Source organism: Mycteria americana, chromosome 7, assembly GCF_035582795.1.
Source record: "Mycteria americana isolate JAX WOST 10 ecotype Jacksonville Zoo and Gardens chromosome 7, USCA_MyAme_1.0, whole genome shotgun sequence".
NCBI lineage: Eukaryota > Metazoa > Chordata > Aves > Ciconiiformes > Ciconiidae > Mycteria > Mycteria americana.
Genome location: NC_134371.1, coordinates 5,323,155 through 5,338,585, shown reverse-complemented (window position 1 = coordinate 5,338,585; position 15,431 = coordinate 5,323,155). Strand labels below are relative to the sequence as shown.

Below are 15,431 nucleotides of genomic sequence, written 5' to 3'. Positions count from 1 at the left end.
GTAGCTGTACTTTAAACCATACTAATTTGACTGAAAGGATAAAATACCATAGACATGCATTTGGCTCAATCTATGCTATGACATTTTGGTAAACATCTCTCACCTAAGCAGAATAGCATCATTTTCCATCAGACTAAAGTACTGATCATATCAAAAATTATGAGACAAGAATTGGGGAATCAGAGATAGTAGGTGATTAATACTACACAATTCAAACACACTATGCAAGTTTTAAGTAGTCCTTTAATGCCAAGATGCATGGAGTATTTGATCAAGTTGGTTTGGGGAGCAGAAAATTCTGTACGCAAATATAACAATCCGGGTGCTTTTTTTTTTTTCCCCAGTGTTCTTGCTCACTTACTTGAAGGTGATGAGGACTGGTAACACACATGGATACATGCACCCGATCTGTCTGTTCAGACAGACCGACATCAAAGTCTTCCCACTGTGCCATCTCAGTGCTGCAAGAAGTTACAGCCAATGCCTGACAAGTTTAATAATTTACCTCTTCCTTCACCTGTTCACACTGGAGTTCATGTGCCTTGGTAGCATTAGGTAACACTAATCAGCATTTTAAAAAAAAAAAAAAAGGGCAAATTTTCATACTGATGAATCAGAAATGCAGGTACAAATCCAAAACTGAGTAGCACTTCAACAACAGAGTTAATTTTAAATATAGTTTAAAACTTTTAAGCTTAAAGTATTCCAGTAACACAATTACCTCGACAAATAATACACAAGTTTACTGAAATTTTTTAATAGCCAAAAGACAAAATACTCTGTATACACATACAGTCTGCAGAGCATTGAACAAACTGACAGAACAAGCGTGCCATACACGAGAGAAGCCCCTCAAAAAAGGGTTTCAGAAGCACAGCTCCGGCTGGCTAGCGACCAGAAAAGCCACCCGGACCTGCACGACATCACCTTCTTCGACACGGACAGGCTTTTAAGAACTACTGCTGCAGCACTTACCACAGTCGAACTTGAAAACAACGTGCTCGTACTGAAGCGCGGCCGCCGGTGAGCGGGGCTGAGGACGCCTCGGCTCCTCGGAGACAGGAGCGGTTTCCTCCCCGCCGCTGCCGGCAGGTGGAGAGACAACGATTGCCTGAACACCTGAAGGGCTTCTGGGCTCGTCTTCCCCCCCTCTTAAGTTCTCCCACCGGCGGGGAAGCACCCCCATTCCCAAACGCCTCCTCTCCCCGCCGCAGCGGGCGACGCGCCGGGCGCAGCCTCCCCTCAGGCGGGCGCAGCCTCCCTCCCCTCAGGCGCTAACGGAACGCGCCGGCGGCGCCTTCCCGCTTCCGAGCCCGGGGCGGGCCGGCGCTCCCACCGGCGGCCCCCGCGCGGGCAGGCGCTCCCCCACACAGCCGCTACCCGGACACGCGTGCCGAGACAGAGCACTGGAAAGCTGCACTCAATTTAAGAAATAAACCAGAGCCGCCGCCCAGCACATACACCCCCGGTACCGCCAGCAGCAAAGGGACGAGCGCACTCACCGGCCCAGTGCCGCCGCTGCCACACCCCCGCCCGCTGCCCGCAGGAGCACCGGCCGCTCCGCGCTCCGCCGCGGGTGTGCTCCCACTGCCGCCAACGCCTGGGTAGTCTCACCGCCCCGCCCCGCCCCGCGGAGGCTCCGCCCTCCCCCGCCGGCTCCGCCTTCCGATTGGGCTCTCCCGCCTCCTTCGGCCCCCGCCTGTCTCCGCCCCGTGTCGCGTGGCATTGTGGGGCTTGTAGTCGCGGGTGGCGGACTACAAACCCCAGGGGCCCGCGCGGCTGCCGGTTAGTTCCGGACAACGCCTGGTGTGTGGAAACAGCGGCGGACGCTTCCTCCTCGCAGGCGCTTCCGGCGCGGCGGCGAAGCCCACTCGAGAGCTCTGAGGGCTCCGTGGGTCGGGGGGAGGTGAGGTGCTGTGCCTTGTCTTGCCACTGCCCTTCCCTTCTCGGCGTGTGCCTGCGGAGGAGCGAGGGCGTTGGGAGGGTGGGGGGCTCCGCTAGTGTGTTTGCGCAGGGCCTGGCTCGCCCTTTGGGGCTGTGCCGCGTTAGAAGCGTAAAACTCTTTCCAGCACTGGGGCCTGGCCGAGGGGCGGCGGGGGGAGGACGGGGCGGGCGGAGGAGCGGCGGGAGCTGCCGGTAGCCCCCGCCGCAGGTGAGCGCGGCCTCGGGCCTCGCCGTGGGGGGAAGGTGGAGCGCGTCCCTTTCTCTCCCTGCTGGGGAGGGGGTCCGACCCAGGCGGGCGGGGGACCTCTTTCCTCTCGCCCCGAGGCGGGGGTGCAGCGGGGCGAGGGCTTGTCCTTCCCCCTGTTCTTCCCGCAGCCCTCCGTCCCCCGGCGCCGCGGGTCGTTTGGGGCCCACCCCTCTTTGGGGTGGGGAGAGCGGCCGAGGGGGGCCGCCCGGCTTGAGGCCCCTCGGCCCGGGCCGCCCCGCGCCGGCCGGCGAGCCCCGGGAGGGCGGCCGGGGTGGACGCCCGGGCCCGGGCAGCGTAGGCCCGGATGTGTATTATTTTTAGCCCGTGCTAACGTCGGAGCGGAGCGCTGTCAAGTGGCTGCGGGAGCGCCGGCGGCGCGGTCAGTGTCTCCTCAGGTCGGGGGGGAGAAAAAGGCATCCTGGCTCCTTCCCGCAAACCTGGCGGCTCCGGGGCCGCCCCGCTCCGCGGCGGAGGGCGAAAGTGCCGGGCAGGGACAGCAGAGACCCCGGGCTGTGCTCCTCTTGGTAACTGCACCGTTCAGTGCTTAGGTGTCCCATTAAACTGCTCACTTAACCGGTGAGTTTGGTTGGTTCCGTTCCTGCAGCTTACACATGCTGGGGCACAGGCAGATGGCTGAAACCTTGGGCCAGGTTTGTGCTATTCCAGTTATCGGAGGAATTAATTGCCCTCTGGTGTTTGTTTACTTGTTGGACTGTATTTGTACGTTTGAAACTGTGTCTTACCTGTTAGTGTCTGGTAAGAGTAATAGCTTTACTTTCACATTCCCAGAGAGGGAAAAGAAGAGAAACAGGGATATGTTGTTGTAATTATATATGCTAAGAACCATGACCTGTTTCAGTTATACCATATAATAATTTTAATGTTGCTAACTAGTGAAATTGGGGCACAGTGCAGGAGGCTATAGTTTCTCATGTGGTAGGCAGACACAAAAGCTGGGTGTATTAGGACAGACTAAATCACTTCCATTTTGAAGTTCAGGATTGGAAAAGAATATGAATTAATTGTAAGCCTGACTTCAGGTTTGGATTTTTGGGTTTAGGTTTGGATTTTGTTTTTAAGTGGATATGATTCTAAAAATAGACATCTTGGGCTTATTGCGAGTTCCTGTGATTTCTGAATTAGTCATACGAATTGCTCTTACAATAATCAAATGCATAAGCAGTTACGCTTTGTCAGGGTGAACTCAACTGTAAGCGGCTATTATATGTGTGTAGAGATGTTTGAAAACTGCATATCTCTATTCTAGTGAGAGGTATTTAAAGATACTTTTAAAACTTCAATGCTATTTTCTGGTGACATTGCTTTTGTTAACTCTTCAGTGAAACTGCTGGGTGTAAGAGTTAACAGAATATGGAATCAGTACAGTAGACTATCTTTTTTTAAGTATCCTGTTATCTTTACTGATTTTAAAATATAGAGATTGTTCAGGTAGCAGTTGATCTGTGTGCCAATTCCAATGAATTCAACCATACTGTCATGAAGTCACCTCAGTTTTAAAAAGAAGGAAAGTAGTTCTGTATCTGAAGCACAAAGCCTTTAAGCTTTGTACCATATAGCCTAAGTTATACAATGGGAAATAATTACAGTCTATAATTGAAATACAGAGCTGGCACATTAGTTACCATCTGACAAGGAAAAGGAGTGTGTGTGGTTTTTTGTTGTTTTTTTTTTTTAATTTCTTTTAGGTGACCATTAATAAGGGAAACGTAGTTACCAAGCTGTGTGTGGGGTATGCATGTAGTTAAAAGAGCATACTCTGCAATTTTTTTTTCTTCTGTAAAATTTGCAACTGTAATTAGTAAATTACCTAAACTCCCTCCTCCCATGCACACTGGTCTTACAAATAGGAGCCAAGCTCTTTGCCTCCAAATTCAGGATAGAATTCGTGCTGCTATTTCCCTTCCCCCACTCTTTCTTCCTGAACCTAAATTAGTTTTTCTGTTAACTCAGGGGTCTCCGATCAGGTTAAAGGTAAGACCTCCTCTTGAATCCTCACTGCAAAAAGTGAAGCAGAACTTCTTGGCAGTAAAGATAGCCTTTTCTAGCAGGAATAGAACTATAATTTTTGCTAGAAGCCAACCATTGAAATAATCATTCTGGTAGATTGTTGCCTCAGGCCTTGTTCCTTTTTAGTACTTTTCTAAAAAAAAGTATTGATGTCTAGGTGCTTACAGTTTTCCAGATCAAAGGTAGATGGAGCCTGGAGAAGGGAATAGAGACAACATCAGTGTATTGGTAGATCTACTGATGACATAACTGAAGATTGAAATCCTGCTGACTGATACCTAATGTTTCTGTTGTTTTAAAACTCTTTAAAAGTTGTAATCATGAGACTCTGCTCTCTTCTCTTTAAACACTGTTTCAAAAGATAGTGTTAAACAAATACCTTATTTTCATGGATATCTTGCTTGTTTTCACCCTGGCCAATGAGCAGATGTGGGTTTGGGGAAGATTACTGCACTCTGTGATGGTTATATTCTAATTAAGTAGCTCTGCAGATCTGCTGCTTGATTTTAGTGCATGATCAAAAGTCTGTCAGTAAATGACACAGATTAGAGAAAGCGAATTATCACCTTAGATACTGATAACAGTAGTTGTACATTTTGGGAAGTGTGGTGTTTTTTGCTATTTACCCTTTTTGGCTTACAGGAAGTTTATCTTAATGTAGTTTTTTCTGATAAAAGTTCAGTTCAATTATTTAAAATGTCATTGGATGGATATGGGGGAATAGGTCTATCAAAGAATCCTTCCAAATTTGTTCCTCATCTAAAATATACCAGTTCTCTCAGTGTTTGCTGAATAGCTGGGATATTTTAGTGCTAGAACTTAAAGGTTAGAATGTAAGATTTGTATTGACAGTGAAAGTATATACTCCATGTTAATATAGAATAGAACTCCATGTTAATATAGAATAGACTGTACTAGTCTCTCTCTTGGAATACAGCTTGATGTGTTCGATGGTTTAAGACTGAGCAGCAGGATTGAATTAGCTGTCATCTTAGCATAGTTCTCAAATTTAGATTCTCTTTAAATTCCCTATATTGTTCTGTACATTCTCTCTGATGGTTGATTTCATCTGATGATGTAGCATGAAGCATGACTTCTAATCACACATATACAGATTTGAATCTGTGGGATCACTGTAACAAAAAAGATGAGGCTTGCATGCAGATTAATGCATGCAGTCTGTCTATTCCAGACAGCATATCCTACTGTCTTCTTGTCTTCCCCCTCAGACCAATTAACAAGTTTGCCAGCTAAGTAACACCTTTTTTGCATCTTACAGCAATTTGCCAGGATTTTCTGAACCATGCGACTACATTGTGCTGTTCTAATAAATCACCTTCTCATGGAATCTTACTCCATTTTTTTGAGAATGTAAAAAACCAATTGGCAGGTGAAACCAGAGTAAACTCATCTCAAATCAAAGACTCTCTTGAGATTGTAGTGAACTGAAGTTAAGCTTTTAGAAGACAGTGTTGCCATCAAACTTGGCAGCTATGCAGATGGCTGCTTTTGATCACATACCAAAAGAAATACTGAAAGCTCCTAGTTGCTGCATGATAATGTGCGTTAAACTTTGGCTTTAGTCAGGCCATTTTGAAGGCTAGTGGACTTTCTAATAATTGATCTAAGTAATAGAACAGAAACTTCAGTTTTCATGGGGATTTGGTCCATAATGAGGATTGAGACCTTCTTCAAAGATATTTGTACGTGGTTTAGTGCAGCAATGACAAACTATCTTTCTGTAATGCAAAGAAATGTGGGGTTTTTTGTGAAGATTTTTATCCCTGCTATTTAACACTAGCAAAGACTGCAGCGCATCTGAGTTATATCTGAAAGATGTGAAGAAGTTCATCCCTAGCTGCAAAGACAAATAGTGTGGCAGTGTTAGCAGTCAATACTTGCATGACAGCATGACACTACCTAATGTTGTGTCTTCTGGAAAATGGGAAGACTTCTGGAATAATGAACCACCAGTGTGAATACATTTCTTTTCGTATGTTGGCAACAAAAGTATCTTGATGTTCTTGGGTGTTTCTTTTGTGCATGTATATTTAAATCTACCTCTTGTCTCCAGTCGCAAAAATTTATCCTTTGTGTTAATATAAATCCAAGGGTTTGTACTTTGTTTGAAGAGTGTCAGTGTCTGGTAAAGAGGTAGTAGATGGTGTATAATTGTTTTTATATGGGGGTTTAACTGTACTGTGGATTAGTAACAATAGCTTATGGCTCTTCAGGAGAAAATGAGTTCTTCATGGCAGTCCACAGTATAATAGGTTTTCATCATCATAAAAATCCATCATTTCAGTAGTGTTTCCTTTTCTTTGTGGATACTGCTAACCGGTAAAAACAAAGTAATTATATCTAATGGTTATTTTGTCCTTTTTTGCCCTTCTTCCTGCGATCAAAAATCTTTTGGGTAGACTAGAACAATGCTCAATGACCTGATTTAACTGTTTTAAAAACTTACTCTGTTGAGAATACAGTACTCTAGATAAAAACTTGCAGTAAATTAATCTGTGAATGCTGTCTTCATTGGTGCTTGTTAGTGTAGTATCTTGCATGAGTATATATTTTTACTGAACTTCCAGAAACACAGAATTAAACAGTAAAACAAACAGCTCTCCATCTACTCTGCCCTTTACATGCCAGAGTCTTTAGTGCAGGGAATATGCATGTATAATAAATGAGACAGCTTGTACTTGCAGTTGTGAGTGAAAACTTGTTCAGACAAGTTCCCTCTCCCCCATGTGAGTAGACCTTGCATGAATTTATGTAACTCTGAAACAAGTTCTTTAAAGATACTCACCTTTTTGAGGAATAATGAATATTCACTTGTATTCTTCCGTGTCCTTGAGAGCTGTAAAATATCTATGGGTAGGTGATAAAAATGCGAGAGTCCTGATTTTTGCAATTCCATCCATGTGGATGTACCTTGTTTATACAGACCCCTTTTTTAAGTCTCAGTGATCCTATTCTGTGGCTATAGGAATCTGCTTGTATATGTCATGTTGAAGAGTTGGAACAGTAAGGGAAACAAAGATGAGATTTTGCAATAAGTAGTCCATGTCAGAAGACTTGTATAAAGAGCTGTTGCTTGTTACTATATTCATGTTTAATTTTTCTTCAAATCATGTTTTAACTGTTGGCTGCTTCTGTAGTGTGACCAGTTCTTCACTTTTTTCCTCACTTTTGGGTATATTCATACTGCCTAATCACATGCTCAGATGAGACATGCATGATATTTGTAGTCATCCAAGTTCTTCTCTGTGCTTACTGTAATCAATAACAAATTTCACTTGTATAATTATAGCTAAACTACTATACCTGTCCTGGCCAAAAAGAGTATCTGTTCTTCTATTTAAACAGCTTGAAGATTTTTAGTCAGTGCAGAGCATAATGAAGAATATAGCTTGAAGAAATATCTTGGCATTTTTTTAACCTGTTCAAACTATTGGGAAGTTATACTGATTCCTCTAGTAGTTTCTGCTGTTTCTTAAAAATTTCACTTTTTTCACTTCTTACTAAAATATAATAAAATCACTGCACGAACATAAAAAATGCCTGATGTTTGAAGCTTGCTAGTAGGGAAAAAAAACCCCTCTAGTGCATTACATACTCCAAGCAAATCTAAAAATTAAAATTGTTAATCTCTTTCTGTGTATCTTTATTCCTAACTTGGACTTTAGGTCTTTAAACTCAATTATGTTATATAAAATATTTTAAAAGAATATTATGAACAGAAAATATAGCAGGCTGTAACAAAGACTTATGAACCACAGGGTCACCTTTTTCCTTTTCCACATAATTTCAGGGACTGAGCAATGATCACTCCGTGTCGGATACGATGAGCTGGACTGGGTGGAGAACTTCCAAAACCTAGGTTCAGTTACTGGAACAATAATTTTCCATTGAGTTAACATAGCTGTTGACACACCCTGAGTGGAAACACGACTTAAGACTTTTGCTTATATAAAAACAAAGATGTAGTATTTGGAATTCAAAGGAGTAAAAAGTAGGCACTGATGTCCAGCAGAATTACAGCTGATGCATATGCAAAAATATGGAGTATTTATAGGTAGTCTTAATGTTAATTGTCATAACGCATCTGTATGGGTTTGGGGTTTATAGCATGTAATGCTTTTCAAGCTTTTTATATATGTGAGTTGTTAGGAATCTTATGCTGCTGCTTATGAGTGGTGGCAAGATTTTTTGTAATACATGTCAAATAAAACCACTTTCAGGAAAATTCAATCCATAAGAACTTGAAGTAACATGTACTGCTGTACTCTTTAAAATATCTGTTCACTTGATAGATTTCAATTAGGGTTTTGAAGTTATATGAAGTAGTCATTCCATATTTACTCAACTCATGTTATAAGTAATTCCTAGTTTCTAGGCAGTTGCAAACTAATGTTGTTCTGTGCCTTTTCATTTTTAGAACCTGTCAGTCATGAGCATTCATAATTGTTTGGTTTTTGTTTATTTTTTTTCTCACACAACCTAAGGACAATATATTTTTCAAGTTCTTCAAGTATTCTTGCACAACGAGGAAAAAGAAGAAACGTTTCAGTGAATGAGGAGTTTTTTGCTTCTATAGTGTTTTCCTTGAGAAGTGGGTCTTTGAATGAGGATGACAATGGAAGAGATGAAGAATGAAGCAGAGACCACTTCTATGGTTTCCATGCCTCTCTATGCTGTTATGTACCCTGTCTTTAATGAGGTAAGCTACATTTTGCTTTAGAATGTAATAATCCCCTTTACATTGGGAAATATGTTTCCAGTAACAGGTTGCTCATCTTGATTGGGAAAGTTTTGTCTAACACCATCTTCTTTCTATGTATTGTTTTACCCTTCTTTCCATGAATACAATTTCATGCTCGTCAAAGATTGCTGCTTGTCTTGGCCCTGATCTTTTTTCTTACCTTTTACAGAGGATTTTCACAAAAATGCTAGGTCTGGCATTGGATGGCAGGGAGTAACATACAGTTGAACATGTACCTGTGAACAGCTTGATACATTTTAATTTTACTGCTAATGGCTATAATTTAATAGGATATTTGTTTTTCTGTGAGTATGAGAGATGGTCAAGATGTTCTCAAAAGCTTCTGTCAGACTTCTGCTGTAGGCTGGATAAATGCAAAATATGTCCAGTGACATGTTTGATTTTTATGTTTTTATTTGGGGGGGGAAGTCTTTCCTTTGGGATTAAACTTTACAGTATCTCTCCCTCAAATGAGACCAGTAATTTGAATGCTTCTGTCAATGCCCTTTTTCATTATGCTATATAAGGCAAGGCATGAGTACTTGGCTTGTTTTGTTACGATAATATTAGAATTGCTAATAATTCTAAACTTTTATTGCAGCTAGAAAGAGTAAATCTATCTGCAGCTCAGACACTGAGAGCAGCTTTTATTAAGGTGAGAAGTAACTTGTATTGAAGAATGATTGTTTAAAAGGTAAACCATATATGATGAAGCTAAAAGGTCAGCTGTCTTGTTTCTTTTTGTCTTTGTATTTGAAGACTGCATCCTTGGTCCAATAGTCTAAAAATAAAAACACAGTGGACAATTGCATGGGCTGTAAGTTTGAGATATCTGCAAATGTTATGAGTAGAAATCTGAATGATACAAGCATATTGAGCAGTTTTAAACAACCAGAATCTTGTCTTGTCCACGTAGTACAAAAGCTTAAATGAGGAATCAGTGAAGGTAATAAGATAATAAACTTAGTCTAAATATGACAAGATTATGTAGACTTGGTGCTCATGAGAAATAAGCATGTAGCAGACTTTGAAAATGGTCTACAAAGTGAATGGTAATGGGATTTTTTTTTTTTTGTGGATGAAGATAAATTCAATGTTTGTATTTGCATCCAGCAGTAAATGGAAGAACGATTCTTCTAACTTTTCTATTATATTCCTTTAGAATGAAAATACAGCTATTCCTTTATACTGCTTTATTGAAGTGGTGATCTTTTGAAATTCTTTAAACAAAAATAATTGTAGACATGACGTATCTTAACATGTGAGCTATGCAACTAAGTAATACTTCCCTGTTTCTACACTTAAGACTGTCTAGGTACACTTAAATCTAATTCTTAACTAGAGCTCGTACAAGTTAACTGTTTTTACGACTGGTGGTAAGGAGCTAAGCTGAATGCAAATCATGTAAAAACTGAGATACTGGTAGAAAAGGTAGTGCTAGCTAAAAAAACCACACACCCTCATTGTTATTCAACACAGCATAATTTTTTGATAGCAGCACAGGTATTGTGAATACCTCCAATGTTGGTCTAGCTTAGCTTTACTTAGATATGTCATCAATCAAAAGGTTTTTTTCTGAAAAAGCAATTCCAAGATGATGTTTGAGCATATGATGTGATTCATAAGAGGCACATTTATAAAATGTCATGTGGAAGATGGGGGAGTAGCACCTGTGTTTGAGCGAATTAAATCCCAATGGATACAATATCTTTGTCTCAAAGCTTAGTGTTTATGAAAATATAACAGAATATAGAATTTCATGAAAAACTTTCTTATTCAAATTGAAATGAGTGGAAAGGCTTATTGGAAAACTTGTTTATACAAAATCACTGATGTAATCCAAGAAAAATGGATGTTGTAGTGGAAGAATGGTTTTCAATGTAATCTGCTAGTCTAAAGCCATTAGACTTTTAAAGTTTCTAGCAAACTCCTGCAGTATATAAGGCAAGTTACATGAAAATCTGCCTTTGTGCTTGCAATATTCAGGTCTTGCGTATTTAAGAATAAAAAGTTTCTTTGCCATATAGGCTGAAAAAGAAAATCCAGGTCTTACACAGGACATCATTATGAAAATTCTGGAGAAAAAAAGTGTGGATGTGAACTTCACAGAGTCTCTTCTGCGTATGGCAGCTGATGATGTAGAAGGTAATATCTTATCTCCTAGGTTGAATAAGTGTATTTTTAATTACAGTGTTAACTAGGACCATGCATTTCTCTATGCCTATTTTTAGAAGAGGTTATTTGTTTCTTAATAGATTTTTTTTTTGTTTCAGCATGATAGAAGAATATTTGTATTTTCTGAGTAACTCTTTCGAAGAAGTTAAATCTCCCTAAAAATATAGCTGACTCATACAGAGAGAGAAAGAAAATGAATTTTTAGAACTATGTTTATGGGGGTGCAAAAGGTGCACCTTTTGCAATGCTAACCGCCAGAAAAAAGCATATATGGAGTATAACACCTTCCTTTTCTCTGCTTCAGATTAAAAGCAGTCGTTATACTGTCGGAGAAGGGGAGCATACAGTAGGCTTCAAGTTATTTTAATAGTGTATTTGATTAGTGTAGTGTCTTCAGGGTCTCAGATAAAATAAGATGCGCTCTTTTTCCAACTTGCAATAATAAAGATTATTGTTGGACTGTTTCTATTGATGCAGAGTGTATTCACTGCAGTTTTCTGTTCATGGCTCTTTTTGTGCTGTTCACCTTTGAATGTAACATGGTAATACTGCTGCATTTTGTGAAGAAGTGTTTTTTAGCTGTCACTAGAGACTTGAGGGAAAACTAATGGTATTTTTGAATATGTTGTTCTTGTTAGAGTATATGATTGAAAGACCGGAACCAGAATTCCAAGATCTTAATGAAAAGGCACGAGCACTTAAACAGATTCTTAGTAAGATTCCTGATGAGATCAATGACCGAGTGAGGTTTCTTCAGACAATCAAGTAAGTACTGTATTAAGTATTTTTCTGCAGATTGAGGGGTCAAACTTCTAAATTGGAATGTTCAAATGCTGTAGGAGATGCTAGCAACACTGTTCCCATTGGAAAGGAGCCTGGTCCTTGCTTATAAATGAGCGGACAGAGTTGAGGATTTTTAATGAGAGCCCCATGTTACTAGACCAAACTTAACTTGCTGATTCCTAGTTTGAATTCCCATGCCACTGGTCTAGCTCTTTGCATTTGGTCTTCCTACATCCTGTCTGACACTTATTCTGTAGAGACTGTTTTAAGGAGTATTTGACTACTAGAAGGGGATTAAATTCCAAAATTTAAATAGGATAGCTTAAGGATATTACAACTATCTTTTTATTGCCAAATAGGGACATCGCGAGTGCAATAAAGGAACTTCTTGACACAGTAAATAATGTCTTCAAGAAATACCAATACCAGAACCGGCGGGTATGTGCAATAACTCTTTTTATACGATATTGTATAATTGTGTAAGAGGAAGTACATCCTTTTGATCAAAGGATGAATAGGAGAGCTTAACTGGTCAATGACATAATACTTTAACAACAGGATTGTTGTATGGTAGGTCTTGACAGTTTTATAGGAAGGGGGCAATTTCTCTGCGTGTCTTCTAAAAAAAAAAAAAAATCAAAATTCCTATACCTACATGATGTTAAACTGAGAAGACTGGCTGACATAAAGATTCTGACTGTACCAAACAATATGTGAACTAAGACTCTGCTCCTGGTGTTTCTGTTTCTTAGGCACTTGAGCACCAAAAGAAAGAGTTTGTAAAATACTCCAAAAGTTTCAGTGATACTCTGAAAACCTATTTTAAAGATGGAAAGTAAGTATGTTTTTGTACTACCATTTTATGTAATGAAAGGTCTTGTTGACTAACAGGGGAAAATAAGACAAGCTTTGGGGTGTTAAGCTACTCTCTTCAGGACTTGCCTAATTTTTTTCCTCACCTGTGTCCTCAGACCGTCATGGCTGCTTTAAAATACTTTTAATCCTTTTGTAATGCCTTTGAGGAAAGGGAAATCTGTTAAATGCCACACCATACAACACCCATGTGCGGTATTAGCTTTGAATTTGAATATGTGAATTTAAATTTCATGGCCTTTTGTGGTTTTTTTCAGTGTATATACAAGGACAAAAAATTTATGAATGCTTTATTGAAAAAAGTAACCTACCTATTTGAAATATCATTTGCAAACACTAAACATCTGTGCAGTGTTTTCTTTGATTTACATTTTTCTTGGCCTTTCTTCATAGCTCCTTATAGTGCTTTGCAGTATTTGAAATTACTTTGATTAATCTTTTTATATTTGGACATTTTAGCCTTCAAACTGAGGCTTTTTTCAGGTCTTCACCTTGGGTTTTGAAGTCATTATTCTTGTATATTTCACTGTAGTGACCGTTTCGGATGATAAGTATATCCCCCCTCAGATTTTGACAGTGCCAAAGTGTTCTATGTGCTACTGTTTTAAAGATGAGAACTAACTTTCATGTCTGGTCTTGTTGAGCTTGGCAAAGACGAAGAGCACCCAGGGGATGGTGCAGTACTAAAGGAGAGAGAAGTTTTGAGACCAGCTGTGAACACTACCTTGCTCCTATCAAAGCATTCTTTTTTTTCTCCTCTTACTGAAATTGGGGCTAAATTTGGTTATGATACCAAAATGAGAAATTTAGACCTTGGTAGCTTTATGATTACTGAACAGATGTATAGATAAGTTTTCACATGAACTAGGTCTAAACAGACTCAGTTGACTAGAAAACTATTTGACTGAAAAAATGGGGAAAGGGTTGTATGGGTTGTACATGTATCCCAGCCATACTGAAAGAGCCCAGCTTTTTTTAGCCCTATGTGAAGTGAATGCTGTGCTGTGTATTGTGAGCATAAGCTTAAAGCGTGTTATGTATTATCAATATTGCAAGAAATCCCTGGTAAGGCTTGTATTTCATATCCTTGTGGAATCAGAAGTAATTTAAATCTGTCTGAACTGCATGTTGATAAGATACCCTGCTCCCACCAGAAGGTAATGCTCACAGATGTCATTACTGAGCTGAAAAACTCAGTGACCCCACACCTCTTTCGTAACAAAGATAACTAAAATAGTATGTCACTTCCATATGCGTGCATGCTTAGTATTTCTTGAGGAAAGAGTTGCAAATTCTGAAATTACTAGGGGATGAAGTGTTCAGCTTTGAAAAGAACAGGCATTTAACGATCATTTGTTCCATTCTTTTTCTTAGTTAGCTAAAACCCCAGAATTAAATGATTGAGATGTCAGTGATGATTGAGAGCCAGCGTCTTTAAGTTCCTGCCAATAAACATAGTCTTTCTAGGATTAGCTATGCAAATAAGTCTATCTGTTTGCTAGCAGTAAGCTTCAGGTAGATCATGATATGGTGAAACGTCAATATGCTCCCAGTTTGCAGAGCCTCGATGCCAATATATTTAGTTGTCCAAACTTAATGCTGTATTTATTGAATGATATGTTTCTAAAAATGTCTGAAGCAATATCTTTCTCTTCTAACAGGGCAATAAATGTGTTCGTAAGTGCCAACCGACTAATTCATCAAACCAACTTGATACTCCAGACCTTCAAAACTGTGGCCTGAAAAATGTATATGTTGAGAGTTGTACTTTTCAATGGTGGATAGGGTACCTTTATATGTAAATTTTAAAGTTTTGACTGTATAAATTATCAGCCCCTCTTGAGGGGCCTAATGCAGGATTTTGAATGGGATTATTGCCATCTTACACCATATTTTTGTAAAACATTGTAGCTTAATCATAATCTCACGATGAAGATTTTGCATCACTTTTTGCTATTATCATTCTTTTCAGAATTATAAGCCAAAAGAATTTACGCCTTAATGTGTCATTATGTAACATTCCTTATAAGAATTGTAAATATTTGGTGTTCTGTTTCTGACATTTTAACTTGAAAGCGGAAAACTGCAAGATTATGTATTTAACAATATTGGTGGCAAATATTCAATAAATAGTTTACATCTGTTAGACTGTCTTTTTGTATGTGAACAAAAATGCATAACTCATCTTTCTAGAACTGCAGAACATTCATTAAATGGAAAAATTAAAATGGAGTGCATAAAGCTACTGGCAGTTCAAAACAGTATAAAATGAGGGTTTTTCCTTAAAGCTGAGATTTTGGCCATGATCTAACACTAGACCAGAATACCAGAATAATTCTATTAAAATGTCTTTGACAAAATAATAAAGAACCCCAGAAGTGAGATATGCTTTTTGTTTTTGATAGAAACTAAATCTCACTTCTTTCTTAATCTTCTGTTGGTGGTGAGTTAACAGGTTTTACTCCTGGACTACTACAAGGATTTGAGCAGAGGATTACTTTAAATATATGCAGCTGACTATGCAGCAAAGGGTGAATTTAAAATATTAAGATAACTGGGTGTTATATTGGTACCCTTTTGGGAGGGAGGAGGAGAGAAGATAGAACTCTTCCAAGTAGC

The 15,431-nt window shown here is 39.7% G+C and overlaps 1 protein-coding gene across 1 annotated transcript; it reads left to right on the top strand.

Annotated features, from left to right (window-relative positions):
- The first annotated feature begins 1,759 nt into the window (after positions 1-1,759).
- On the top strand, positions 1,760-15,194 carry PDCD10 (programmed cell death 10). The gene is made up of 8 exons (XM_075506826.1): positions 1,760-1,906; positions 8,725-8,939; positions 9,583-9,636; positions 11,009-11,126; positions 11,795-11,921; positions 12,299-12,377; positions 12,692-12,774; positions 14,474-15,194. The coding sequence occupies exons 2-8, from the start codon at positions 8,844-8,846 to the stop codon at positions 14,553-14,555; spliced, it is 639 nt and encodes a 212-aa protein (XP_075362941.1). The 5' UTR covers positions 1,760-1,906; positions 8,725-8,843; the 3' UTR covers positions 14,556-15,194.
- Positions 15,195-15,431: the final 237 nt, after the last annotated feature.

Bases quoted from the DNA above. Each gene is read 5' to 3' on its own strand.
- PDCD10 (XM_075506826.1), top strand. From the start codon at position 8,844: ATGAGGATGACAATGGAAGAGATGAAGAATGAAGCAGAGACCACTTCT. The intron at 9,637-11,008 runs GTGAGAAGTAAC...TTTGCCATATAG, and splicing joins TGAGAGCAGCTTTTATTAAG to GCTGAAAAAGAAAATCCAGG. The intron at 11,922-12,298 runs GTAAGTACTGTA...ATTGCCAAATAG, and splicing joins AGGTTTCTTCAGACAATCAA to GGACATCGCGAGTGCAATAA.